The 27,126-nt window shown below is 52.8% G+C and overlaps 3 protein-coding genes across 4 annotated transcripts; 1 reads left to right on the top strand and 2 right to left on the bottom strand.

The window, feature by feature from the left end:
* The first annotated feature begins 3,983 nt into the window (after nucleotides 1-3,983).
* On the top strand, nucleotides 3,984-9,849 carry AP1S1 (adaptor related protein complex 1 subunit sigma 1). Of its 2 annotated transcripts, none has more exons than XM_054589286.1 (5): nucleotides 3,984-4,084; nucleotides 5,962-6,140; nucleotides 6,989-7,097; nucleotides 7,711-7,848; nucleotides 9,106-9,848. In XM_054589286.1, the coding sequence occupies exons 1-5, from the start codon at nucleotides 4,082-4,084 to the stop codon at nucleotides 9,151-9,153; spliced, it is 477 nt and encodes a 158-aa protein (XP_054445261.1). In that variant the 5' UTR covers nucleotides 3,984-4,081; the 3' UTR covers nucleotides 9,154-9,848. The 2 variants fall into 2 exon arrangements, with proteins under 2 accessions (XP_054445261.1, XP_054445262.1); XM_054589287.1 differs by lacking the exon at nucleotides 3,984-4,084 and adding an exon at nucleotides 4,910-5,013 and having other exon boundaries at nucleotides 9,106-9,849.
* Nucleotides 9,850-11,140: 1,291 nt separating this feature from the next.
* VGF (VGF nerve growth factor inducible) lies at nucleotides 11,141-13,609 on the bottom strand. The gene is made up of 2 exons (XM_054589285.1): nucleotides 13,494-13,609; nucleotides 11,141-13,005 (listed from the first exon to the last, which is right to left on the bottom strand). Exon 2 carries the CDS (start codon nucleotides 12,983-12,985, stop codon nucleotides 11,141-11,143), a length of 1,845 nt encoding a protein of 614 aa, XP_054445260.1. The 5' UTR covers nucleotides 12,986-13,005; nucleotides 13,494-13,609.
* A 5,910-nt stretch (nucleotides 13,610-19,519) lies between these two features.
* NAT16 (N-acetyltransferase 16 (putative)) lies at nucleotides 19,520-24,571 on the bottom strand. Its single transcript, XM_054589284.1, is given in 6 exon segments — nucleotides 19,520-20,718; nucleotides 21,326-21,513; nucleotides 21,516-21,549; nucleotides 22,299-22,514; nucleotides 22,584-22,665; nucleotides 24,549-24,571. Coding segments are annotated over 6 exon segments (1,116 nt in total). The 3' UTR covers nucleotides 19,520-20,145.
* Nucleotides 24,572-27,126: the final 2,555 nt, after the last annotated feature.

Genomic DNA, 27,126 nt, shown 5'->3' with positions numbered 1-27,126 from the left:
CTAACAATTCTTTCAAGAATCTTATCATTTCTGAGGGTAGGAATACCACACTGAGATAAGGAATTCTAGAAAGTGTCAGCTTTCTGAGGAGTGCAGGAATTTATACCTCTAGAGCCTCTAAACCTCCGTGGACTGCAGCCTTGCTGTCTGCTTTACTTAGCTCGCTTCTCATTACTCCTTCGTATACAACCTTCTCCCCGACGAGAGAGGACACGCCTCTTTTAATTTGTTTTGCCTTCCACCCTTCTTACACACTCCCATTCCTTCTTTTCACTCCATAGTGATTTACTCTTTCTAACTCTAACTTGCTTTATTGATATTATTCTTTACATAAAAAAACAACACCAAGATAGTTCAGCCAATGTCTATACCATTGGCGAGCCTATGGTATATGCAAAAGAGAAAGGAAAATGAAAAAGAAAGGAAAAAAAAATAGTAGAAGACAGAATTTGGGAAAGGGAAATAATAATTGCTGTCATTATCAAGTGTTTACAGTGTGCCAGAGACTTTCTATATATCCTCAGAACAATCTTGATCTCCTATCCTCATGTTTAAAACAAGGAAATGGAGAGTTAAATGATTCACCTGAGGCTGGTGAGGCTCAGAAACCAGACTGCGTCTCAGGTGAATTATGCCCATTCTCTTGCAACTAGAGAATATTATCTCTAAAACAGAGAGAAGAAAAGAAGAATATAAAGTGGAGACAGGTAAGACCTTACCAACAATTGCTCCAAGTGCTACTAAAAAAAATAATAGCACCATTAGTTACCAACAGTTACCTAGAGATAACCGTTAAGTTTTCAGCATGACAAAACTTAAGATTTTCTCTTATATGCAAACCCCATTACTATATTACTACATGGACATATACACCAACATACACACTCACACATGCACATCCTCAGCTAAAAAACTTGTATTAAAATTTACGTTCTCCTGATCTTTATACTTGTCTCTGGGTTACATTTGCATCTCTTCCTTTTTAGTTTTGACCAATGCTGATCTTTTAAGATTCTCTTTATTTCTCCCCTTTCACCTTATTTCATGTTTCCCCCCTTTTACTTATATCACTTTTAATCAGCACCTCCTTTTCTCTCTTATTTTCATCTCCCTCATTGCCGATGCATTTCTCTTACTTTAAGAGGACATTGTTAGTACAGGAAGCCGTCCGTAGTCACAGCAATCGAACAAGAAGAAATAAAAGGAATACAGATTGGAAAAGAAGTAAAACTGTCATTATTTGCAGATGACATGATACTGTATATAGAGAACCCTAAGGATTACAAAAAAAAAACTACTAGAACTGATGAGTTAACTAAAGTATCAGGCTACAAAATAAATAGCGAGAAATCAGTTGCATTGTTATACACCAATAATGAACTATCAGAAAGAGAAACTAAGAAAGCAATTCCATTTACAATTGCACAAAATAAATGAATAAATAAATAAAATACCTAAAAATAAATTTAACAAAGGATGTAAAAGACCTGTACTTGGAAAATTATAAGGCACTGAAGATACAAATAAGTGGAAACATATACTGTTTTCATGGATGGGAAGGATTAACATCATTAAAATGTCCATATTACCCAAAGCAATCTATAGATTCAATGTATTTCCTATCAAAATACCAGTAGTGTATTTCACAGAACTAGAACAAATATCCCAAAAATATATATGAAACCACAAAAGCCCGAGAGTAGACACAGCAGTCTTGAGAGACAAGAACAAAGTTGGAAGAATGATGCTACCTGATATCAAACTATACTACAAGGCCATAGTAGTCAAAACAGCATGGTACTGGCATAAAAAACAGACATACAGATCAATGAAACTGAATGGAGAGCCCAGAAATAAACCCCCACCTTATGGTCAATTAATATTTAATAAAGTCAGCAAAAACATACAACGGGGTGAAGATAGTCTATTCAATAAATGGTATTGGGAAAATTGGACAGATATGTGCAAAAAAAATGAAACTAGGCCATCTTTTTACATCTTACACAAGAATGAACTCAAAATGGGTTAAAAACTTACATGTTAAAAATCCTAGAAGAAAACATAGGCAGTAAACTCTCAAACATTTCATATAGCAGTTTTTCTGATATATCTCCTTGAGCAAGGAAAACAAAAGAAGAAGTAAACAAACTGGACGACATCAAACTAAAAAGTTTTTGCACAGCCCAGGAAACTACCAGCAAAATGAAAATACAACCCACTGAATGGGAGAACATATTCACCAATGATATATCTGATAAGGAGTTAATATCCAAAATTTATGAAGAACACCAAAAAAATAAACAATCCAATTTAAAAATGGGCAAAGGACATATATAGACGCTTCTCAAAGAGGACATACAGATGGCCAATAGACTTATGAAAAGATGGTCAATGCCACTAATCATCAGAGAAATGCAAATGAAAACCACAATGAGATACCATCTCACACCTGTCTGAATGGCTATCATCAGTAAATCAACAAGCAACAAGCATTGGTCAGGATGTGGAGAAAAGAGAGTTCTTGTGTACTGTCAGTGGGAATGCATTTAGGTGCATCCACTGTGCAAAGCAATACAGAGTTACCTTGAAAAGTTAAAAATGGAACTGCCTTATGACCCAGCAATTCCAGTTCTGGGAATATATCCAAAGAAACCCGAAACAGTGACTTAAAGGAATATATGCACCCTTATGTTCATTGCAGTGTTATTTATAATAGCCAAGATTTTGAAGCAGCCTACGTGGCCATCAGTAGACAAGTGTACCATAAAAAAGCTATGGTACATGTACACAATGGACTACTACTTGGTTGTAAAAAAAAAAAAAAAAAAAAAAAGGGAGAGAAGGAAATCTTACCCTTCCTTACCAAATGGATGGACCCGGATAGCATTATACTCAGTGAAATAAGCCAGTAAGAGGATAAGTGCCATGTGATTTCAGTAATATGTGGAATCTAATGAACAAAAATAAACTAACATACAAAATAGAAATAGACTCATAGAGAACATACGGTCAGAGGGGAGGGGAGTTGCAGAGCTGGGTGAAAAAAGTGAAGGGATTAAGTAAAAACAAAAAAATTCTCCTAGACACAGACAACAGCATGGTGATTACCAAAGGGAAAGGGGGTGGGTGGAGGTAAAAGAGGGTATGGGGAGAAATGGTGATGGAAGGAGACTTGACTTGGGGTTTCCTTCCATCCAAATGGGGTGGTGAACACATAATATACAGATGAACATACAATATACAGAAAATGTACATATTTATTTTTTATTTTTAGACAGAGGGGAAAGGAGGGAGAAAGGAAGGGAGATAAACATCAGAGTGTGGTTGCCTCTTGCACGCCCCCCACCAGGGACCTGGCCAGCAACCCAGGCATGTGCCCTGACTGGGAATCAAACCGGCTACCCTTTGGTTTGCAGGCCAGCACTCAATCCACTGAGCCACACCAGCCGGGGCAGATGATGTACATATTATAGAATTGTACACCTGAACACTGTATGATTTTATTAACCAGTGTCACTCCAATAAATTCGATTTAAAAATACAAAAACAAGAGGGTGTTGCTGGTTCTCAGTAGATATCTATACTCATTTCTGCCCCACCACCCTTTGTCTTCCGGTCTTCCTCGTCTGTCATTCCTCTTTCTCTACAACTCCAGTTCCTACCCTGCTCCCTTTCAATTGTCCACGTCCCTCCATTAATCCTCCCTTCTTCCTCACAAACTCCAAAGATCCTCCCATCCACCTTGCACCCGTTTTCCCGCCTTTTCCTTCCAAGGTTCTAAAGCGCGAGGACCTCATTGTCTTTCTCCCCCATCCTCCAACCAGCCCACAGGACAGCCTTGTTACCATGACGACGGCGCTGCTGAAAGCTCAAGTGAAAGACCTGGTTGCCATGACTTCCACTTCTCCGCCTCCATCCCTGCCCACGCGCCCCGCAGCGTTGGCGCCTGCGCAGTACTCTACGTGAAGGGGCGGGGCGGGGCTTCAAGCCGAGGGGGAGGAGGAGAAGAAAGGATAAGAAAGGGAGTGGAGCTGGCGCCTACGGTGGCCGAAGAGGGACGTGCCAAGACGGAGGCTGCAGGATGGTAGGCTTGTGCGAAGAGGGAGGGGAGGGGGAACCGAGGGACGAGGGTTGTACCTGCGGGGGTCCTTGGGGGCCGGCCTCTGTGGGAGCCGCTCTTTCTTCCTCCGGTTCTGAGAGAACCTCACTTTCCTGGGTGGGCGAGCGGAAGGAAGAGAAGCTGGAAGTGGCTTTAGGGTGAAGGGGCGGGGAGAGGGCGCATGAGTGGGGCGAGAGAGGGCTGATTGAGGTGTCAGTGGGACTGTCCTGAGCCACGGGAAGCGCACGGGTCGCGATCCGAGGGGTCCCGACCACTGCCGCAGGGAAGTCGCCCGAGGAATAGGGGCACGAGGGCCTGTTGGCGGAAGGAGGCAGCGGGGGCGCGGGTCACACTCCGTCCCCGCGCAGCCCTGATAGGAGCGGTGGCCCGCGGAGTTAGGACTGTATGGGAGGGTAGAGTTTCCGGGTCCGAGGAGCGGACATCCTGCTTCGGTTTATCGCCCGGCTCTCCTAGAGGTTTGGTGAGGTGGGAAGGCAAGTGGGCCCGAGATCTTGCTCTTGAGGACCGAGGCTTTTAACCCCGGCTCCCATGCTCTTCGCGCTCGGCTCCCCACCCCATTCTCTTTCCGGAACCCAGGCCTTCCGTCTTCCTGCTCGTTCCTCCACCCCTATCTTAGTCGTGCCAAGGCTCCCTTGCGCCCCTCTGTTGCCTTCCCACTGTGCTAGCGGCGCTTCCCCTTCCTCACCACCAAAACAAAACAAAAATAAACAAACAAACAAAAACTCTGTAATTTTAATCTTTAACCTACTAAACAGTACTAAACTAGTACTGTTTCACACACCCAAGGATTCCAGCCCTGGTAACGTCCGAGGAGAGGAGAGCTGCAGGGAGAAAGCAATAACTCCAGGATATGGCCTGGACCTCCTGCAACTGAGTACCTGGGGGCACACCTGGTAGGGAATGCTCTGCATCCCTCCCTAATCTACCCTGTTTGAGCCCTGTTCCATAAACATTCCCTAGGAGAGCCGTCCTGGATGGCCATGTACTAACTAAAGAACTGAAAGGGAAATTGGTCCCGTGGTGTCTGGGAATGAGTGGGCATGTAGCAGGAGGCACCCTGAAAGGAAGAAGAGAGAAATATCAATGGCCAAATGCCTGGATGGCTGAGGATAGAGGAGGGTGGGATTTGGGGGCAGGGGGATGGTTCTCAATACCATGTGCTAAGATGAAGAATACCCCTGGGCATAGGACTGGCGCAGGAGGGCAGTGTGTTAGGGAGATCTTCAAAAGCAGATGGCTACTAGGATGGGGTGGAGAATTGAAGCAGCTTCTCCAGGGACAAAATACCTAAGTTCAGAGTGGTGGTGGATAGAAGGAGCATGGAAGAAAGCAGACATCTCTGACATCAGCAATGGGCCGATTGTCACTGTGCTAGGCATTTTACTTACCTGAAGGAAACTGTTAGGAAACAGGAGGTTGGGGGGAAAATAATAGTTATATCTAATGTGTTACAGTATGTACCATGTGCCAGGCACTGTTGCCTATATCAACTCATTTAAACCCTCCTACCTCTGTAAGGTAGATACTTTTAATATCTCTGTTTTATAGACCAGGAAATGGAGGCTCAGAGACATAAAGTAATTGTCCAAAGCAAATTACTCAACTAGTAAAGTCAGAATTTGAACCCAGATGACATATTCAGAAGCTATGACATCCCCAAAAGGAAAGCCACCAGCTGACGAAACACCCAGAGTCGACAGCAAGGGCTGATTCTTTAAAGGAAGTAGAAACTGTTAGTGGAGAAGAGTTCGATGAGATGAGTTTGGGGCTGTGTGTTTATGGTGGAAAGAAACTCAGAGAATCAAGACTCTGACCCTCTGCTCTGCCTCTCCTCCCACTAGATGCGCTTCATGCTGCTGTTCAGCCGGCAGGGAAAGCTGAGGCTGCAAAAATGGTACCTGGCCACATCAGACAAGGAGAGAAAGAAGATGGTTCGGGAGCTTATGCAGGTTGTTCTGGCTCGCAAGCCCAAGATGTGCAGCTTCCTGGAGTGGAGGGACCTCAAAGTTGTCTATAAGAGGTGACTCCCCACCTACTTTCAGACCCGCCTGGATCCTGCTTAATTGGCGCCTGGCAATGGGTTTGAATGGCTAAGTAATAAATAGTCCATAGGTCAGGGAAAACTGGGACCTAAGGACATCTGAAGGGCAGTGATGAACAGCTTTCTTTGCTTTCCAAACTAACCTTGAAGAAATTCTTGTTTCCCACTTACTTTTGCTCTTACCTCATACCTACTTCATGCACATACCTCTATCCCAAAGGCTCTATCTTGCCCATTACACACATCCCTTGCTCTCTCATTCAATAGTCATAAATCCTGTGCTGCCCTGACGGGTATGGCCCAGTTGGTTAGGCATCATCCTGCAAAGTGAAAGGTCACCGATTCGGTTCCTGGTCACGGCACTTGCCTGGGTTGTAGGTTCAGTTCCTGGTCAGGGCCATACACGAAGCAACAGATCGATGTTTCTCTCTCACATTGATGTTTCTTCCCCTCTCTTCTGCCCTTCCCCTCTCTCTGAAAATAAATAAAATCTTGTTAAAAAATCCTGTGCCACTTTTCCCAACACATACACATACACCCTTTCCAGTTCCTTTTCTGAGCAGGTGAATTACTTGGCTCAGGTTTTTGCTGAGTCAAACTAAACAGGTCAGAGAGCAAGAGGAGTTTGGTATTTGCCTGTTTGTGAGAGGCACCAAGAGACTGAGTGAGTTATTCTTTGTATATCCTGAGACCAAGCCACGTGTGTCTAGTAGCCGCATAGACTCTGAGGTGGGAATGAGGGAAAATGAGAGGTTTGAGCTGAATGCCTGGTCCTGGAGCATGCTCAGTAGCCTTCCCAGCTACCTCTCATGTGCCCCTGTCCGCAGATATGCCAGCCTCTACTTCTGCTGCGCCATTGAGGGCCAAGACAATGAACTCATCACTCTGGAACTGATCCACCGATATGTGGAGCTCTTGGACAAATACTTTGGCAGCGTAAGTCTCCCCACCCTCCCCTGTTTCCATACTTGGCAATCTTCTGTTTCCTCCAAACTGTGGGGCCTTTCTATTCTGCCCTGGGGTACTTGGGAGAGTTGAAGTTGGAGCAGTGTAAATGGTAAGTAATCTCCCTCTTTAAGCCGTAAACCTAGCCATGCCCCTTAATCAGCTGAAGGAAGAGACTGGGGATCAGAATAAATTCATCTAGCACTCAACTCAGACTTCTCACAAAAGGACAGAAGCCCTATTTAGACTTTATCAGTAGTTCCTGATCTTAACTCCTTCCCTGTCCCACAATCCTAGGGAAGGAGGCTAGCCCAGATGCTGGTGGAAACAATGTCACAGATTTGGGGGTGGGGGGGCAACAAGAGCTTCAGTCAAGGGTAACTTATATTTTATGATCACAGAAAGAGGCAGGAAAAGGAGAAGGAAAACCTGAACCACGTCTGAGGGCCTAGGGGTTGGGAGAGCATAGACCTGGGGCAAGAACCCAAGGTGGGAAGAGTAGTCATGAAGAAGACAGGTAGCCATAATGAGAAAGGAGGTGGAACAGGTTGGGTGGGAACGCACTTCATCACTCAACTCTGCCTTTCCCCCCCCCTCCTCTTAGGTGTGTGAGCTGGACATCATCTTTAATTTTGAGAAGGCCTACTTCATCTTGGATGAGTTTTTGATGGGGGGTGATGTCCAGGACACCTCCAAGAAGAGTGTGCTAAAGGCTATTGAGCAGGCTGATCTGCTGCAGGAGGTATGGGCCCAGAACAGTGAGGAGAAGGAAGAGTATCATGGTAGAAGGTGCCGTCCCTCCCCTGGACACCCTGCCTGCCAGCCACAGCTGCCCTCTTCCCGCCACCGCCTCCAAGGGGCCCCGCCTCCCTGTGGCGTCTGGCCCCCACGCCCAGTTGGCCAGCTTGTCCTCAAGCCCTGATTGCCTGGGATGGAAGGTGGGGGTGGTAGACAGCCCCCCACCCCGTGTCAATTCTCCCCTCCTTTCCACAAGACGCAAAGTGTCTCGCCTCAGCTGAATCTCCTTTGTCCCTTGCTTATCTGAGCATTTAAGGGTTGCTCAAAGAATTGGAGAGAGAGAGCACATAGTAGATAATCCCCCCCCCCCTCTTTTTTATATACACTGAAAATGAGCCTCTGCTTCTCAGAAGCAAAGGACTGTAGGGATTTGGGGTTGGGGTAGAGAACATCTAGCTATTGGTTCACCTTGCTATCAAGCACCCCTGCCCTCACCCCATTACTGCTTGCCCCCTCTCTGCTGTGCCACTGCTGAGACTTGGTGCAGGAAGATGAGTCACCGGAATCTGCAGTGACAAGCAAGCTGGCCTGAGCTGGCTCTGAGGAGGGGGTGAGATAGGGGCCTCATCTCTGCAGTAGGATAAAGAGCAGAATTGAACTTGTCACCTCACTGGTACAGGTTCCCTTACACACGTGTGTGCATGTGCATGTACATGTACTGTAGCACATATGCACCCTGATACACATGCACACACCTGTTACTAGTGCTCTGCTCAGACCCTAATGACTCATCTCTCTGCAGTCTGGTTCACCTTACCTCAGGGACCTGATGCCAGCCTTTTACTCCTCTCTACCCCTGAAAAAATGGACCCAACCATCTGCTATCCCCAGTCCTCAGAAAATGTTTCCCGTTGCGCAGCCCCAGCTTCACCCCCCTTCCCCTCAGATACTAAGGCTGAGCCTCCTGCTCACCAACCTGGCTTTGGGTTCTCTGGGTGGCGGTGGACTCAACCCAGACCCTTCTCCTTGTCACAGTTGGCTCTGGGAGGTGGTCCTAGGAGGCTGGGGAACTCCCTTGGAGGGTTCCCCAGCTGTTCTGCCTTGGGTTCACATTGGCTTCTCTCTCTCCTCCCTGTTTCTCTGTGTGCTTCCCCCACTCTGCCTCTGTCTTTGTGATGCTGTTGTCTTGCCCACCCACCTCCCTCATTCCCTGTCTGCCTCTCCTGGTGTCTCTGCGTCACCCTGTTTGTCTCTGCCTTAGGAGGATGAGTCGCCGCGCAGTGTGTTGGAGGAGATGGGTCTGGCATAGCCCCCGCCTTGGCCGCATGGAAACGTGGGGAGCTGGTGGAGAGGCAGGGCACAAGCCACAAGCAGCCCTTTCCTGGGTGGGACTCAGCTGCCCCTCCTCTGCTGCCTCGCCTTCTTTTGGAGTGAGCTGTAGGCTCAGGACCCTCAAACAGTCCCTCCCTTCACCCCCTACCTCCTCTTTCCCTTTTCCTACTGAAGGTTTTGGGAGCTAGGAGGCAGAAAATATGACCAAGACCCAAGATGGGGGTGCTATTTGGCTTTCATTCCCTGCCTTTGAAGATCTATTACTCCAAACTTCCCTCCCTTATAACTGTAAATATATAAATATGTCAGGTTAAAGGGTAAGGTTTTCAGGGCTCTTCTCTTCTCCCTGCCCCATAACCTACCTCCATCCCCCCTGCAGCCAACGAGGGCAGCCTTTCTGCCTGGGAAGGGGGCATCTGTAGTGAGTGGGTCGTCCTTTCCCCTCATCTGCCCTTTTCCCTTCCTTGGCTGCAGTAGGGCCTCTGTTCAGTGCTGTGGGAGGAACAACGCAGTTAATTTTTTTTCTAACCATGCCACTTTGAGGGAGGGAGGGTTGGGGGAAGGGCAGGCTTCATGGGAGACTGGGCCCTGTCCCTCTTCACTCCAGGTTCGGGGTGAGGCAGGACCTAAGAGGGTGGGGTGGGGAAGCGGCTGACTATTTCCTTTCATCTGAAATAAAAGGAAACACATTTCTGGACTTAGCCTGCCTGAGGATCTGTGAGGGAAGGCAGGGCTGCTGGGATCAGTCAGGAGGGGAAGGGAACGCCACATTGGACTCTTCCCGGGAGTTGGGGTTGCCAGGGTTAGGGCCAAAATTTTTTTTTTAAAAAAAGGGATAGATACCCAGTTCAGTTTGTATGATAAGAGTAATTTTTAAAGTTAAGTGTATCCTATGCAAACACCCATTGTTTCTTTGAAATGCAAATTTAACTGAATGTCCTGTACTTCAAGATTTCTTCGTGGAAGATTTCATTTGCCTGGTTTAGTTATATTTGGGAAGGAGACTCAGGAGTTCAAGCATCTATATCAGCACCCATGCTTAGAAAGGGTTGGGAAGTGGCCAAAACCAGGTGGTTTATGTGGCTGCTGTCCCCAAACCCCATATTTCTTGTGAAGTATGTAGGACCAGGGTATTTAGGGAACAGTTATGGGAGGCCGGATGGTGAGGTGGAATAGGGGCTGTGGGGAGCCACCAGCACTGCCTGTGTGGCCTCAGGGTCAGGGAGAGAAGAGCTTCCTATGTAGCCCAGGGCCGTGGCTCCTTGTGTACTTTGCATCTTTCTGCCAGGCCTGGGAACCCATGACTTCACCACCACCACCCCCAAACTGGAAATGGAATGTGGGGGTTCCAAATGGATGTGAGCCTATACTATCTCCAAATACACTATAAAGTGGGTGCCACTTAACCCTTGCTTTTGAGCAGGAGACGGTGGGTAATGTGGCTGGCGTTTCCCTCACCGCCCCTTGGGAGGGACCGCGCAGGCCCAAGGGGACGGGTGAAGAACCGAGAACAAAGTCCTAATAAAATAGTCACTTTTATTTCTTAGCAAAACTATTTCCTCCGTGAGGGGTATTTACAAGAGAGAAGGGAAAGAACGGGTAAATTCACAGAGATCAAGAGAGGGTGGAGAGGCTTGTGGAAGGCCGAAAGGGCAGGAGACAGACACGAGTGGAACTAGGAGACTAAATAGGGGCAGCTCCCCGTGAGGGGAGAGCTGGCACAAACCACCCGCCCTCCTGGGCTGGCCCTGGAATACCCGTGAGTTTGGGGAGTTCGGGCTTTGGGCGCCGGAAGAGGTCTTGACAGGTCCCCGCACAGCCCAGCGGGGTGAGGACGAGGGGCGGGGGCGGGGGGGGGAGGCCCGAGGGCAGGGTCAGGACGCATGCAAACACCCAAGAGGGACTGGAGAGACACGGAGGGGGGTGACTGCGCGCGCCGCGTTGGCGCTCGGGGGCGGGGCCTGTCACGGACGTTGGAGCAGCACGTGCTCTATGTAATTCTCCAACTCCTCCTGCTCCTGCAGCCGGCGCTCCTCCGCCTCCGCCTCCTCCTGCGCTCGCCTTGCTTGGGCCTCGCCGCCAGGATAGTGGCGCGAAGGTGGCAGGGCGTGGTGGTAGTGGCGGCGGCGCGAGGCAGCGGGGGGGTGCAGCGTCCGAGGCCGGATGTAGTTGGAAGAAGGGTGGTAGGGCCCCGGGGGAAACACCTCATCCTCCTCCCGATCCCACGGCGGGAGCACCTCGTTCCAATCTGGCAGCTCTTCTCGAGCGGGGGCGGGGGCGGGGGGCGGGGATTGAGGGGAGCGGACGTGGGTGGGGGCGGGGGCAACCCGTGGGGGCGGCACAGGTTCCGGAGGGGCGTTCTTCTTCCGCTTCCGCTTCTCCTCAACCTCTTCGATGATGCTGACCACGTCGTCCGCTGGCAGGTGGAGTTTGGTGGACAGCTCAATGAGGCTATCGATCGTCTGTGGGTCCATCTCTTCGTCGTCGTCGTCCTCCTCCTCCCCGCCCTCCTCTGCCCCCTCAGCGTCCTTCCGATGGTGACCAGGCGTCTCCTCCTGGGAGCGCTTGTCCTCGGCTCCGGCTTCCCCGTCCTCCTCAGCGAACAGTAACGCGTTCTGCCGCGCCCTCTCCGCCTCCTCCGCCTCCGCCTCCGCCTCCGCTGCCTCCTCGTCCTCTTCCCCCACCCTCCCCTCACCGCCGCGTCTCTCCTGCTCCGCCTCCTCCCTCTCGCTCTCCAGCTCCTTCTCTTGCTGCAGCCCCCGACCCCCCAGGCCGTGTTGCCGGGCCCCGCCCTGCAGCAAATACTGGAGCAGCAGGTCCGAGGCAAGGTCCGCCAGCCGCTCTTCTTGCGCCGCGGCCTGCCGGGTGGCCTCGGCCTGCCGCCGCCCTGCCTCTACCTGAGCTAGCCCTTGCTGTAGAAGGCGTTCCCCCGCCTCGGAGCCGCTCAGAAGTGAGCTCTCCGGCCGGCGCACCTTGGGGAAGGGGGCGCCCAGGCCTTGGTACGCCTTCGACAGGGGTGCCAAAGCCTCGCCTAGGTGTGTTTTGGGGGAGGGCACTTTTCCCCCGAACTGGTGGGCTTCGGGAAGGGGGCGACTCTCGGGTATATGAGCCTGGAATTGTTGAGGAGCCGGGGGCAGCAGGGGCGCCCTCTCCGGGACGCGCGCCTGGAACTCTCCCCAGGAAGCGCGCCACACACGCTCCGGCCCCGGGCTCTCCAGGTTGACTCGGGTCAGCGTGTGGGTGCGAGTTTCCGTCTCTGCTGCTGCGGTCTCCTGCTGGCGCTTGGCGCTGCTCGGACTGAAATCTCTCAGTTCCTGGAGCAGAGAAGCTAGCGCCTCGAGCTCCTCGGAGGGGTCGCCCGCATCGGGACCATTCTCCTGAGTCTGAGAGAGAGGCGGGGCCGCGGGTGCTTGGGTCTCTGGCGCTTGGAGGCTGTGGGTCTGGCTTCGCACGGTCTCGGTTAGCAGGGCTTCTTCTGCTTCTTCCTCTGGCCCCCGCGGGGAGCCGCCTGGCGCCGGGGGCGAGGCCGGGCGATCGAGTGTCTGTAGCAGCACCGCGGCCAGCGCCCGGGGATCCACCCCCTGGAAAAGCTCTCCGTCGTCCTGCGGCTCCGAATTTCGAGCGGCTCGGACCTCTGGAGCGGGACCATCCTTTGGCCAGGGTATTGCGTCCCCAGCTACCGGCTCTTTATGCTCAGAGCTGAGAGGAGGTGACTTCGCCTCAGGGCGCCCGGGGGGCGCTCCTCCCAGCCCCTTAAGCAGTAGAAGGAAGCAGAAGAGGGAGAAAGCCGGCAACCTGAGCGATTTCATGACCAAGAGACTGTCTGAGACTGAAAAATAAAAGAGGGCAAAGGAGGGGGGAGGATTTCTATAAGAATTTTTCACTTTCTGACTCTATATTCCCTTCCCCCATCTTTAATCAGAAAATCAGGGCTTCCCCAATCCCTATAATCTTACCCAGGAGAGGGATGTTTAGGCACAAATTAGGAAGATCTCTGGAGTCGTGTAAATGGGAGAATGCCCAAAACCCTCGCACCCACGGAGCCTCCTCTCCCCCTTCTCTGAGCCATCTCATTGCCAGCGCCCACGTACTAAGCCGCGAGGATAAGGGAAAAATCTCTACTCCCTCCCCACAGGACTCTGGATGGTGCGTGGGCGACTTCAGCAGCAAGAGAAAAGCAGCAACTCCCCCCATTTACCAGAGACCCTTACGAGTGGCTCCCTGATATGGTTTTAACACCCCCACCCGCGAAGAGAAAGAACCCTCCATCACGCCCACTGCTGCCAGGGTTAGAGGGTCGGACAGCGGAGTATTTACCAGCTGGTGTCACGACGCAGGTGGTGAAGAGGAGGGTCGAGGCAGGGTGGGGACAGGGGAAGATCTGGACGCGTTCGCCTAGGCTCCAAGAGGTGGCTAGGATACGAGCGACGGGCAAGGTCTGGCGTCCAGTGGGCTGGACTCAGCTGGGTCCGCGCGTCTCCGGGCTGCTTGCTCGCTCCGGCTTCAGCACGCTGGACAGCGCCCGCGCCGCTGCTGTCTTATAAAGGGGAGCGCGCGGTGTCACGTGGGGTGGTCCCGCCCCATTGACGTCAATGTTCATTCATGGGGAAGCGGGCGGGTACCTAGAGGCTGGAGAATGCCGAGTGATTGGAGGTTGCGGTGCTCTCCCGGCCTGCGCCTGTGCGCTGGGGCCCTCGACTGAAGGGGCGTGAGCTAGTGGAGCACCCGGGAAATGAATGAATGAATGAATGAATGAATGAATGAACGAATGAATGAAATGCCGAGTCGGGCGGAGTTGGGGGCTATGAATGAATGAAGGAGGGATGAGGAGAAAAGGATGAATGAATGAATGGGAGAATGAATGGAAAGGTGGATACAGAGGCGCTGGAAGGCAAGAGGGTGGGTTATCCAGCAACTTGCAGCGGCGGGAGCCCGTGTTGTGAAACGGAATAGGATGGGGGCATTCCCAGGTCTGACTGGGCACCAACAGGATATCCTACTGGAAAGGAGGAGGATAATAATCCAAAGCAGGGGGTGGGGGCAGACTCCCCATCCCCCGGCCTCATGATCCATGGGGAACACGCCCAAGGACGGCGTGAACCTGAGAAAGAAGGGACAGATCTGCGCGCCTGCAGGCGCTGTCTGCGGATCCGCGGTGCGGGGTGCCGGCCCTGGGTCGGGGCAGAGAGACCTTGCGGTTTTGGTAATTCCACCGAAAAGGTCCAAGTCCGAAGAGAAAGGGGAAAGACTGAGGATGTTTGTGACTGTGTCATGTCTGTACACGGTCGGTGCATGTCTGAAGAAAAAGGTGTGCCTGTCCTTCTGTCCAGCTGATTCTGTAGCGTCTCTTGGCGCCTCCGCTGTGCCCCTTTCCAACCCACCACTCCTCATCCCTCTTCAGCTTCTTTTTCTCCTGCTGATTTCCCCCCAAAGGACGTTTGGAGGGCAAGAGCAACCAGGTGGGGAGGGGGTTGCGCAGGTAGGGGGGTGACTCAACTCCAGCTCTCTCCACTGCTTAAAGGGAAGGTTTGAACGTGATGCAGGAGGTGGGGGTGGGCGTGTAACGTCAGAGATCGCCCCTTACAGCCACCATGCCCCTCGTCCGTATCTCCAGCCTGAGGGGTTGGGGCTGGGGGCTTGGACAGCTAGAGGTTCCGGGGGGTGGTGGACGATGACGCACAGATTGCGCAAAGAGAATCAATCCATCAGCTAGCTGGGTCCAGTGAAGGGAGACCAGCCGTGGGCGGGGGTGGAGGAGGGGGACGGAAATGGGGAGGGGGCAGGGTAGAGGGAAGGTAGCCAAGGGGAGCAGCCACTGCAGGAATGAAGGGGAGGGAGGGGGGCTGCAGTGCAGGCAACGAGCTGTGCGGGGGCGTGGGCAGAGAAAGGGGGGAGTTAAAATGACACACACCAGACACACAAGAACTGCGGACACGGGTGCCCATGGCCACACGCAAGGCTCGGACTGTCAGAGCCAGTCCTCAACCCCCTCCTCATCTCTTCTTAGCACTGACCCTCATTTCTCTCTCTTTCTCTCACACATACACAATCACTCACGTGTTTTCCCTCTATAGCCAACAGTAGATTCTCGGTTCCATCAGTGGTTCGACTTTCCCAGAAGAGAGCCCATAAGCTCTGCGAGGAAAGAGGTGGGGAGGAATAGAGAGGAAAGAGAGAAGAGAAGGCAGCAGGAGAGGGAGGAAGGAAGGAGGGAATCTGGAACAGGTAGAGGGAACAGACTAAAGGAGTGAAAAAATTGAAAGCCAAGGTGATTTTGGAAATGCCAAGGAAAAGAGGGAGAGGAGGGGGCAACAGACTCCACTGCACTACTTCACCCCCACCCCTATGCGACAATCTAGGATCTCCTCCTGTCCCTGTAGGCTCCCCTCGTTCTTACTTTGCCTTCCCACCTCCCCCTTTTTTTTCTCAGCCTGGTTACTGAGAGCATTGGAATGAGGAGGGGGTCACGTTACCTTCCTGAGGAGGATGAATCAGAGAGACAGCTCTGACATCTGGAGCGGGGGAAGGGAAGCCATCCAAGAGCGAGAAAGAGGGGAGGAAGCCAAGGGGTAGACTGGTAGGCTGATGGGGCTGAGAGACCAAGTGTGAGATGAGGGGAGATGCACTTAGAGAAACTGTGTTAATGCGGGTTCATCTATGTGGACACATGTGTGAGCATGAACATGTGTGTGTATATATGTACAGGGATTAGTGAAACGTAGGAAAAAAGAAAAAGAAAGGGAATTGGGGGGAACCAAGAGTAGATGGGCAAGGTAGCGTTCCATTTTAAATATGTAGTCTTTTCCAATCTGTGTGGCTGTGTTTTTGCCTGTTTCCAGATGCCTGTGAGTGTATGTGGGTTCTGGTCCCTTCTGAGTGCCAGTATGCCTGTGTAGTTAAAAGTCTTTGCATGTATCCAGCCTGGGCATCTGCTGGTGTCTGGAAAGTGTGCCTGGGTTGGTGTGTCAATAATGTGTGCATGTACATATGTGTTTTTGTCTGTTTCTCTGGATTATTTCATGCCTGATGGTATATGTTAGAGGTTACATGGACTTCTATGTGCCTTTGCTCTTTCCTGCCCCTCCCCCACAGTCACATTTTTCTTTAGATCTCTATGCCATAAACCCTCAGTATCCAAGCTACTCATTTGCAGCCCTCAAGTCCTTGCCCCTTGTTTTCAGAGTGTTTCCCCCATTTCTCCATTCTACAACTCCCCACTCCTTTCTCCACTCTAGCCCAGAAGCCCAGGGGAACACCTCAGAAATTAGCATCCCAAAAGTCCCAGTCTTCAGGGAGTGGGTGAGGGGGCAGCAAGATGGAAGCCCCAGGCACCAATGGCAACGGGCTTGGTGATTCCAGTCTGGATCTTGATGCCTCTTATCTGCATAGTCTCTGAATCTCTGGGTCTGTTTCTGTTTCTCTCCTTTCCAGTTCCCTACCTGGGTCAGTTTATTCATACACTCTCTACCTCTCAAAGATGTACTGTGCTCTTCATACCCTGCTGGACTGGAGATAGGTTCCTAAGATAGGGAGAGAGGGAGATGGCAGAAAAGAAAGAGAAATGGAGAGACAGATGGAAAAGGCAAAACTGAAGTGGATGCAGAGGAGATCCTGGTGTTTGCTCTGAGTTGTATGTATAAATCTATCTCTCTTTGTCTTTGTTTCTGAATCCCCCACTCTCCAGTAGAGTAGGAGGAGAAGATGGGGTCCAGCAGAGTAGTGATCCAAGCTAAAGGTTTGGAAAACCAGGGGAGGGGGCAGAGCATTGGGTCTTTTCACTGAGGAAGTTTGGGGGAGAGAGAGTGAGCAGGGGCTTGTTCCCCCACCTCTATCCCCACCAACACCCCCTTTCCCGTGAAGCTTACGGTCCCCCTTCCCTCCCTTCCCCCCAAATGGTGACTCACCTCTGCAGCCTCTCATTGCGTCAGCGATGGGGGTGGGGGACAGGCAGGGCGGGGGGCACTGTATGAGAGGGACAGGGGTCTCCACTTTGAACAGAAAGAAGGTGATGAGGCCCCCCCCTGAAAATGGCCCCATTAGAATGCATTGTTGCCCTAACCTCTGCCACCCCAGTCAAGTAGGGTGGGGAGTCCTGGGAAGGGGACTGGGAGAGGACTGGGGGCCACTGACATGTCTGGGAATTATAAATAATAGGAAGGGGGTGCTCACCCTAATTTTCATTACCCCAGTCCCATTCCTTCTTACCCCCACACACTCCTGAATGGGGGAGGGGAGACCCAGGAAGCCGGGGGAGAGCAAAGCCGCAGAGATGAGTCACCAAGAAAGGGAGAGTGAGAGAGAGGGAGAGAGAGAGGGAGAAAGAGACAGAGATGAGGAGAGACACAAAGAGAGACAACTACTGGAGAGACAGAGAAAGAAAAACACACATGCCATAAAGATGATATCCACAAACTAACAAGAAAAAGGAAACTGTTTACTTCCATAAGCTTGAATCAACCTCCTCCCAACACCCACCTGTCACACACATACTACACACTATCATTCAGAGTTGCACTGATATTCTGAGACACACCCATTGCACAAACAATGTCACACCTAGCCTAGCAGGGTCACGCAGACCCATGCTAAAGATGTGACCGGGGTAATAGAGATTGGCATAAAGAGCCTTCATTCTTCTTACATGGGATAGGGGGTAAAACAGCCTAAAGGTATGTGACTTCAAAAATCCAAGAGGCGGATCCGGGACTCAGAGGCTACGCCTTGCACACACGACGACACACACACAGTTCCCTGCCTCCCCATCCACACGTACATAGCAACATATCAAGCATCGTCCTCATCAAAAAGACACTTGGAGTACCTGATTCTTGGGTACACCAGCCACGTTGTCCCGAACATATCTTACCCAGACATCCCCTTACTCGTACACACATATACAGAAACGCAGACACACAAAGACGCCCATGGACATACACGGACCGAAACCACCTTGCGCTGCCTCGCCCGCGTCCGGACACGTCCTAGCGCCCCCGCGTGTTACTTTTCGGGATCGCAGTCTTCGCTGCTCCGGAGCTTGGTTCCCGGGGAAGCGGCGCCCAGGCTCCCTCCACCGCCTCCCGATGCTGCGCGGTGCCCACCCGGGAATGAAGCTGGTCACGAGAGAACAGAGAGCTGGGAGTTAGGCGCCTGGATCGCAGGGCTGAGGAAGGCTGATCCTGGATGCCAAGAGGAACTTGGGGGAAGAATCCACAGAAATTGGACAGCAGCCTACTCCCAGGTTCAGGGGAAAGTGAGGCCGGCGTCTAGTCAGTGCGGAGCGCTGCTGTCCGCCTCGGTTTAGTGCAATCGCTTCTTTCTGCCGCTTGTCTGGCGTAGGGGTGGGGGTGCGCAAGGGCAAGCAGCCTTTCCCAGATCCCCTCCAGAGGTCAGTAGCCCCATCGCCACAAGGCTTAGAGATCCTCTCTAATAAAGGCTACTTGGGAAGGGGAAGGATCAAGCATCTCATGCGTCCCCACTAAGAAGTAAAACAAACATAGATGGTGGGCTGAGTTCATTTTATTGCAACATAGCCTTGGTTGAAGAAACTGGAAGGGTGGCAGCATGGCCAGGCACAGGAGGTAGAGGAGCACATCAGCAAAGCCAGAACTGGAACCATGGTGAAGCAGCAGTGGTTCTCTTTGCCCACTTTCCAGCTTCTGGTGCCCTCCTCTGCCCACATCTTGTATTCCATCCCAGCGAACCCTGTGTTTGCTGTGAATGTGTCCTTAGCAGGTCTCCATTGCCCAACAAGAAGTTCAAGTTACTACTGTCGAAGAGTGAGGTTCTGAGGCATGTGTTGGCCTTGGGACATCTGAGTTCTAGTCCCTGCAAGGCTCCCAGCTACTGTGAGTGACTGCAAAATCACTTTGATTTTTCTGGGCCTCTGTTTCCTCCCTCTGCAGTAGATGTGAAGATCCAGTATAGAAGACAGCACTGTGGAAATACAGCTGTTACTGCTTGCATTTAAATAGAAGACTGTCAAAGTCCAAAAAGAAAGAAGAGGAGGGAGGACTGTCCAGAAAAACCTGGAGGTAGGAGTGCCAGACTCACTAGCATGCAGCCTGGCTAGAATCAGGAGACAGCCCCACACTAGCTGAGGAAACTGTGCTTCATTCACTACACAACTCTCCAGACTGAACCTCCTGGTTCTGCCACTGGTTTTGGGGACATCAGGAGGGGCCCTGTGAAATAAGAGCATCGTGCAACTTGGAGGAGACTCTAATCAGAAGGGCAGGCTCAGAAAGGTACAACACCAGAGCATAAACAGGGGGCCAAAATAGGGACAGCATTGTAACTCCATTTCATTTACAGCATCCCTCTCCATACTGCACACAGGATGGGTGATAAGGAGCTCATGGGGAAAGGGGACAAAGAGACAATGAAGAGCTAAGTGGCTGGGAGGTCCAGGGAGGAGGAAGATGGGGGTACAGAGAGAAGGAGGGAGAGGTCGCAGTTCTAAAGGCACAACAGGCCAAAAGAGCAGTGAGGGAGCACAGGGCAAGCTCTGAGGGCTTGGGAAGGAGCAGGAGGAGGAAAGTATGTGTCGGGCAGCTGTGCACAAGGAGAGGTGCTGGATGTTGCACACACTTCTGCCCACTTCCCTCCAGGAGGAGGCAGAAAGGAACAGCCAGGAAGGGCAGAGTTCACTCCCAGGCTCACGCAATGGACAAGAAAAAGCTCTGAAGCCTGTGAAGGAACCAGTTCTTTGGCTGGGAAGGGCAAGGGGTGAGCAATAGCAGTGCAAAGGGCTCCCCCAAGCTGGGCAATACAGATCAGGCCATGGGCACAGGTTTGGGGGTGTTAGAGGCAAGATGGCAGAGAGGTGGGGGGCAGGGGAGGAGGGACTTAGAGCAGATAACGATAGGCAGCAGGGTAGAGGGTGGAGCTTGCAAATGAGGGCAGCAGGGATTTCTGGGGATCTAGAGTTGGGCGGGGGAGAATCTAAAGTGCTTCTCAGATAGTAGAGGCCTTAGACATCCGCCTCCAGCAGATACGGCTCAGTGTAACCCTTGACCAGCTCAAGTCCCAAGCCCGCCTGGCAGAAAAAAGCCAGCTGTGACCACAATTGGAGCACCAGGAAGAGCTGACATATGACGTTGAGGCTGGTGAGGCCCGGTTCCTGGAGTTGGAGATGCCACAGAAACTGGCTCTGCATCTGAGCACAGTCACAGCCAAAGGCATCTATGCGGAGACAGGACCACGTGCCATTGCAGCCGTGCAGAAAGGGAAAAGGGTGTGTGCACAGTGTGATGACTCCTGGGCAGGTGCGGCTGTCCATGCGCCACTCCAGGCCCTTGGCCGCCAGCTGGCACAGGATGCTCTCGCTAGTCTGGTAGGGCTTCCAGTCCTGGATGAAGGTCCCGCCTGACAGCATGTTGCGCTGCACGGAGGGCGACAGCAGGAGGCTTGTCAAGTCACTGTCTGCCTCTGACAGGGCCTCAGTGAGCAGGAGTGAGAAGGTGCCAGAGGCCCGCAGCACCGCCAGCCTCGTGCCCAGACCTGCCAGCAGCGTTGACCATACCCTGCGGGGGACACAAATGAGCTCGGGACTGGCGGCGGGAGGGTTGACGAGCCCAGCGCGCCTCTCGGCATCTTCACTCTCACATTCACACCCACGGGCTCCCACTTGAGCCCTGCAGGGGTGCAGAGTGAAGTGCGATATGTGAAAGCCCGGGTCCCCAAGGGTAGCAAGGATGAACCAGGGGCAAAGCCTCCGAGTAGGAGAGGTGGGGTCAGTGAGAAGTATCCAGGGAACTGGGGGTGTTGGCCTCAGAGTCTCCGAGAGAAGTGGAAATGAGAAAGCAGATCAATTGAGTTGGTTGGACGAGGGAGGAGGAAGGGAAGGAATAAAGGCTCAGATGTTTGGGTCCCTGAAGGGAGACAGGATCGATGTAAGGGAGGCTGAATCACGGAAGTCTAGACTCCTGGGCTCTTCAGGCTCTCGAAGTAAGGAATGATAGTCGTCCTTACCGAGAGACTCCCAGCTGGGAGTCGGAAGTTGTTTCACTTCCCGTTGGCAAAAGGGCCAAGGTAATGACTGGGAGTCCCAGTGCTGGGCTCATGGGCGCCCCCACTCGGTAGAGCCGGCAGAGTAAGAAAGCCGGTGAGTGGCTGGGCCTAGGGGAGGACGCCGAGCCCTCTGTCCTCACCTGCTTGATGATTAGGAGGCATTTCTTCAGCTCCCGGAGGCGCAGCGGCTCCTCCCGGGCAAGCCGCGCCACCTTAAGCCCCGGGTACTGTCGTTTGACCAGCTGCAAGCAGAAGCGCTGCAGCAGTCTGGTCACGCCCTTGCCGCACTCCCAGGGCGCCCAGTGCAGCCCCTCCACCAGCGCAGTCTTCCGGAGTCAATCAAGTGCACCATCTCCAGCGCGATCTGTGGACCAAGGCCATTAGGGGGCCCTTCCCCGACTCCACCCCTTTCGGCTCACAGGCTCGCCTTTTCCCAAACATTGAGCCCTTCTTCGAGCCCTTTCCTTCGTCACCACTCTTGGCGCCAGGCCACACCTGGAGCCGGTTCAGGGCGCTCTCCTCAGCACTTGGGTCTTGGATTCCGGACTTGGCAGAGCGGCCATCCCCTGGGGTCGCTTCCACCTCTTGAGCTGCTCGTAATTCAGGGTGCAAGAGGTCCTTGGCCACTCGCCACGCCCTTTTCCTTGGCTCCACCACCGGGGGCTTGCCACGCCCTCAGTTACCTACCACGCCTCTTTCCTCTTGGCTCTTCCCGGGAGCCCACGCTCAGGGGTCCTGCTCCCACAACACAACCAGGCCTTCTTTGTGCGACAGGTCAGTCTACTCAGGGGTCCTGGCCCCCACTCTCCCTGCTTCCACCCCCAGCCTACCTCCACTTACCCGCTCCTCTCTTTTTGTGCTCCTGCACTCAGAAACTCCCTAAACAAATCCTCAAATATGGAAGTTCTCACCAGTCCCTCTGGTTCCTCTCCTAGAGTTCTACATGTCCGCCACCCCATGCTCACTGGCTGGGCCCTTGGACTTGAAGTCTCTATTCTTTGGTTCCAAAGGCTGCTCTATGTCCTCAGCAACGTGACATGGGCTGAGGGAGAGGCTGGCTTCCTCTCCTTCCTAGGATCCAAGCACCCTTTTCACTTGGGCCCCAGTTCTCACCACTCCTCCACGGCGCTTCGCCCGCACCGTGGTGCGGCTGGGGTCCTGGAGCCAGCTGTAACAGGGGTTAGGAAGATAGTCGAGGCCACCATAGATGCCCCCTGAGATGGCCAGTACCTCCTGAAACTCCCTTTCTGTGGCCACTACGAAGTCCAGCCACTCAACCTTGGTCTCAGGCCCAGATCCGGACCTGGGCTTGGCCCCCAAGAACTTGGCCTTGGCCTCAGGCCCTGGTTCAGCCCCCAGAGGCTTGTCCTCAGCCTCAAACCCTGATCCAGGCCTGGCCTCCTGCGGCAGGTTTTCTGAGAGTGGCTCTGCATCTGGCTTAGCCTCTTTTTGGGACTTAGGGGCCTCTGAGGTGGCCATGCTTCCAGCTTCATTACCCTGCAGAAAAGAAAAAACCCAGCGTGGGGTCAGAGCCTGCTGTTTCCACATCTGGTCCCCTACATACAAACAGTCCCCACAACCCCTTCCTACACAAACACTGCTTCTATTCTGCTCTTCACACAGACCCTAGGGATAGAAGGCCTCTAGCTACCCTCTCCCACCAGCTCCAAGAACTCTCAATCCTATCCTGCTCCATTTAACCAGGACTCTCCTCAACATTCACAAACTCAGGACTCTGTGATCTCCCCAGAGACTAGCCTCTGTCCCCCTCCCCCCGCAGTTAGCCCAAGAACTCTAGGGGGAAAGTGGGTGGTGTAAATAATGGAGAGATGCCTCTCCAAGGGCCCTACCACCTCTCTGAGAACAGCGTGAGAAAGAAATTTCCATCATCTCCACTCCCCCTCCAGGAAGCTTTCTGGGAAAAGTGAAGGATTCAACTGCCAGCCCCCCTTTCCTGCCATTGTCACTTATCGTACCAGGATGAAGGGAGGGGGATGTAGACCCCAGATCTCCTTCATATTGCTGCCCCAGTGCCCTTCACCCCCAACATACATATTCAAACATAAACCAAAGGAGTGGACAGATGGACAGCTCCATTAAAAAATTCCAAGCTGATCCTCCCAGGCTCATCAAAACTGCCCTTTCCTTCCTTCTGAGCGAGACTTGGCTCCACTCCAGGGTGAGGTAACCGTTTTGAAAAGGGTTCTATTGGAGCTTCAGCAAACAAAATATCCACCAAGATCACCCATGCCCCCTCCTCGTTTTCCTTCCCTCAAGAGATAAAGTCCCTCTTCTTCTATATCCTCCCCTTTCCCTCCCTTTAAAATTTGTCCCTGTAACCTTTGTCCCATCTCCCACACAGGGCTTTCCCTGCCCTTTCTATTCCTCAAAGTCTCCTTTTTGGGTCAATCCCCTGTGGATATTGAACCTCTTTGGCCTCCAGCTTTTCTCTTTTCCCTGACCAGAAACAGGGCCAAAGAGGAAGCTCCCTCCCCAAGTCCTGATGAGTCTTTATTTCCAGACCTCCCTCCTCCAGACCAACCAAATCAACCAATCAAATCCCCCTCCTCTCTCTTTCAGCCAACTGTAATTCTTCCCTTGAGTAACCTGCATTAAGCCTCATTAACCAACCTCAGGGGACACACAGACAAGCTACTTTGTGGAGGGTGATATTGGCTGGGTTGGATTTTTTTTTTTTTTTTAAAACAAGAACATGATCTAGGCTTGGGAGGGGTACCAAAGGGTGGTGTAGGGATGATATTAGCTTCCATTCCATAAACAGTGCTTACATAAACACAGAGTGCTTGCTCTACAAACAAGCTTCAAAACCTGAGCACCATCTTCCTCTTTCTTTTTAATCTGATGCTGATGCCTAAGGCTCCTCCAGGTGAGACAGCTCAAGCTAGTATCATCAAAGGCACAGGCCCAGAGAATCTTAGAGTCCCTGTTAGGGCCACTAGAGACCTCCCAGTTCAATCCATTCCTTTCACAGTGAGGAAATTGAAACATGAGACTATGTTTTCCTGGCTCCCAGACCAGCGGGTGAGTATCTAGATCTCCAAACTCAGCCTGAAGAGTGAAGATAGGGATTATTGGGTCCTTAGCAGGAGTTAGAGGCTGAGTTTGGCTATGCTTCCAGCTTCATTACCCTGCAGAAAAGAAAAAACCCAGCGTTAGGTTTTTGCTAGGGGCAAAACCCAGCCTGGGGCTGAGCTGACTCAGAACCAGAGGTGGGATTGTGGGAGGAATCTCACGCTGCCTTCCCCTTACTGTCAGCAAATTCTAGGCCAATAACAAGCTCAAGCATCAGACTCCTTGCACCAAGCTCTGGGGATGATGTGTCCTAGAGACAAGCAGGTTAACTAACATGTAGCCTCCATTTGCATCTCCAGGCACCCTCACCAGCTGTTCATGGGTCCCTGGAAAATACAAACTGGTAGTTTACGGGTAATCTCAGCAATTCCCCACTGCTCCCAAAGAGGGCAGAAGGTGAGCAACTTGTAAACTGGAACACATCCAAACAGATCTAAGACATTCAATGTTGTTTCCCTCCCTTGCTTTCAAGACGGGGAGACTATTTCCAATGGAGTCTCTACATCTCAGATAAGGTTGTTTGTAAGGGAAGGAGAGCAGTTTCCCAGGGTCACAGGGAAAAAGGAAAGGCTTGCCAATTCATCACCTCTGTTTTTCTCTAAGTCACTCCTCTACTTCCATTTTCTTTTGGGGGAACACAAAGGTTGCAAGGTTCTTCAGCTCTGGGGAAGGTGGGTGCTGGGAAAAAATAGGTCAGGGGTTCCAGGCCAAGCCAAAGCTACTAGCCAGCTCCACAATCTTCGCTCCACACTCTGATTACTTCCCACCCGCCCGTATAGTGCCCTCCAACCTGGCTCTTTGAACTCGCATGAAGTGTCTAGGCAGAGGTAGCCCTGTGTGTCCAGAGCACTGTGGGAAATGTAGTTCGAACAAGCTCCAGGAAAAGGGGCAGCATTTCCCTTGCCATCCATATCCCTACATCCTTGTATCTGTTCTTTCAATCTGGTAAGTATGAATGATCATTCTTGGGAGAGAAGGATGATTGAAGTCATCGCTGGGCATACTGAGAGCCTCCCTCCACCTTCGCAGCACTCCACGCACCTGAAATACTGACGCTCTTGAGGTACCAGCGTTTGGGACCTGGAAAAGGAAGAAGAGGGAGCAAAGAGCGGAGAGGCAGAGACAGATGGCAGCTACACAAAGCACCCAAACACTGAGCAAAAAAGGACAATAAAGGGGGGCAGAAAGGAGACAAAGGCAGACAGGGAGGTTAGGTTGAGTGAAGATGGGAGAGGGGAGCTGAAGGAGGCATGGATACGGAATCACACACATGACACCTTGTGACTCAGGGCCCAGCTGACGCCAAAAAGGTCGGAGCCCTGAACCCCGCCCCCTAACCCCCCGGGAGACCAGAAATAGAAAGCAGCGTGACACACCCCCTTCTTCCGGCTGTGTGATGGGGGAAGGGGTCAAGAAAAGGAGAAAGCCAGAAAAGAGGCTGGAAGAGAACAGAGATCTGGAAAAAAGAGACAGGAGAGGCAAGAAGAAGTGGGATAGAGGCAAGGGATGAGGAAGACGGACCAAGGAGTGGGGAAAAGGGGGTGCCTCAGAGGGCCACAGCCATGGAAGACGGGGCCTGTGCTGGGGGGGTTTCCCCTCTTCCCTCGGCCTCTTTCCGGAGTGGGGGCGGGGAGAGCAGGCGGGAGGGAGATTACAAGGAAGCTGTCTAACTTGGCAGGGGTGCCCCCAGGCACCTGGTCCTGGGGGCTGGCGGGAGCGAAATGGCGACGGGGTGGGGGAGGGATGACAGGCGAGCACAATGGACACCTGAGGTGAATCGCAGTCTCAGTTATCTAGGTCACGGGACTGGAGGGCTTCTGCCTAGGGGTGCAGAGGCTTTCTTCCCCCGAGGGACGGTGGCCTCTACTGTCCCCACTCCTCGGCAGAGGAGCGCGCCCGCCCCCTCAGGCCCCCACGGCCCCCTCACCTCGCCGAAGTCAGAGCCCGGGCGGGGACGCTGAGAAGCGAGCTGGGCGGCCGAGCAGACAGAACGGTGCCGAGGAGAGGTCACTTCGGAGTCCCGAAGATCGAATTCGGGTGACGCGCGGGCACCGCACCGGTCCGGACTCAGAGTTCGAAGGCGCAGGTGGGGTCTGCGCCGCAGCTCCGGGGCGCCCGCGGGCTCGGCACTTAGTCCTGGGGGTTCGGGCGGTGCGTGTGGCTCCCGCGGTGACGCTCGGCTCGGCCTGGGTGTGCGGCTCTGAGGGGCGGAGACCCCAGCGACGAGGAGGAAACCCGGCTCGGATTCGGAGCGGACTGGGGTCTGGCCGGGGGCTGACCGGGGCGGGGCGCTGGGGGGTGGGGTGGAGAGGGGCAGTTGCCCCTGGGGGTGCGGTCTTGGCGGCGGGCGCAGCCGGGTGGCCTTGTTTTGCTGACGAGACTCCACCTCTTGTCCTGGCCGGGGAGCAGCCCTGAGGGTAGGGAGGTGTCTCGGGTTTTGGTGGACGGGGTGATACTGATTTAGTTATCGCCCCCTGTACACGACACCCCTATGCTCGGTCCAGGAGTCACTACCGCCTCGCAGGCCCCCTCCGCGAGGCCACCCTTGGAACGTAATCAGCGTTCTCCGACCTCCAGCCTCCAAGTAAGAGCAGCTGGAAAAGGAAAGGGAGCTGGCGGCCCTGGAGACCGGGTCGGAGAAACTGATAGAGGACACTGGAAACCCATGAAGACTGGGATGCGAAGAGACACCTAGAGACGGAAGAAGCAGAGAGGCTGAAAGGAGCGGAGCGGGCCGAGACGGGTTAGAGGGGCCACCGTCCCCAGGCGTCGCAGATCAGCCTCCTCCCCTAGATGCACAAGTTGGCTCAGCTCACGCTGAGCCGCTCATTTCTCGCGGGCCATTAGG

Source organism: Pteronotus mesoamericanus, unplaced genomic scaffold (genome assembly GCF_021234165.1).
Source record: "Pteronotus mesoamericanus isolate MK-2021 breed Mesoamerican mustached bat unplaced genomic scaffold, CSHL_Meso_final scaffold_167, whole genome shotgun sequence".
NCBI classification, from domain to species: Eukaryota; Metazoa; Chordata; class Mammalia; order Chiroptera; family Mormoopidae; genus Pteronotus; species Pteronotus mesoamericanus.
This window is presented reverse-complemented; position numbering and strand designations above follow the sequence as displayed.

Bases quoted from the DNA above. Each gene is read 5' to 3' on its own strand.
- AP1S1 (XM_054589286.1), top strand. The intron at 6,141-6,988 runs GTGACTCCCCAC...CCCTGTCCGCAG, and splicing joins CTCAAAGTTGTCTATAAGAG to ATATGCCAGCCTCTACTTCT. The intron at 7,849-9,105 runs GTATGGGCCCAG...TCTCTGCCTTAG, and splicing joins AGGCTGATCTGCTGCAGGAG to GAGGATGAGTCGCCGCGCAG.
- VGF (XM_054589285.1), bottom strand. From the start codon at position 12,985: ATGAAATCGCTCAGGTTGCCGGCTTTCTCCCTCTTCTGCTTCCTTCTA.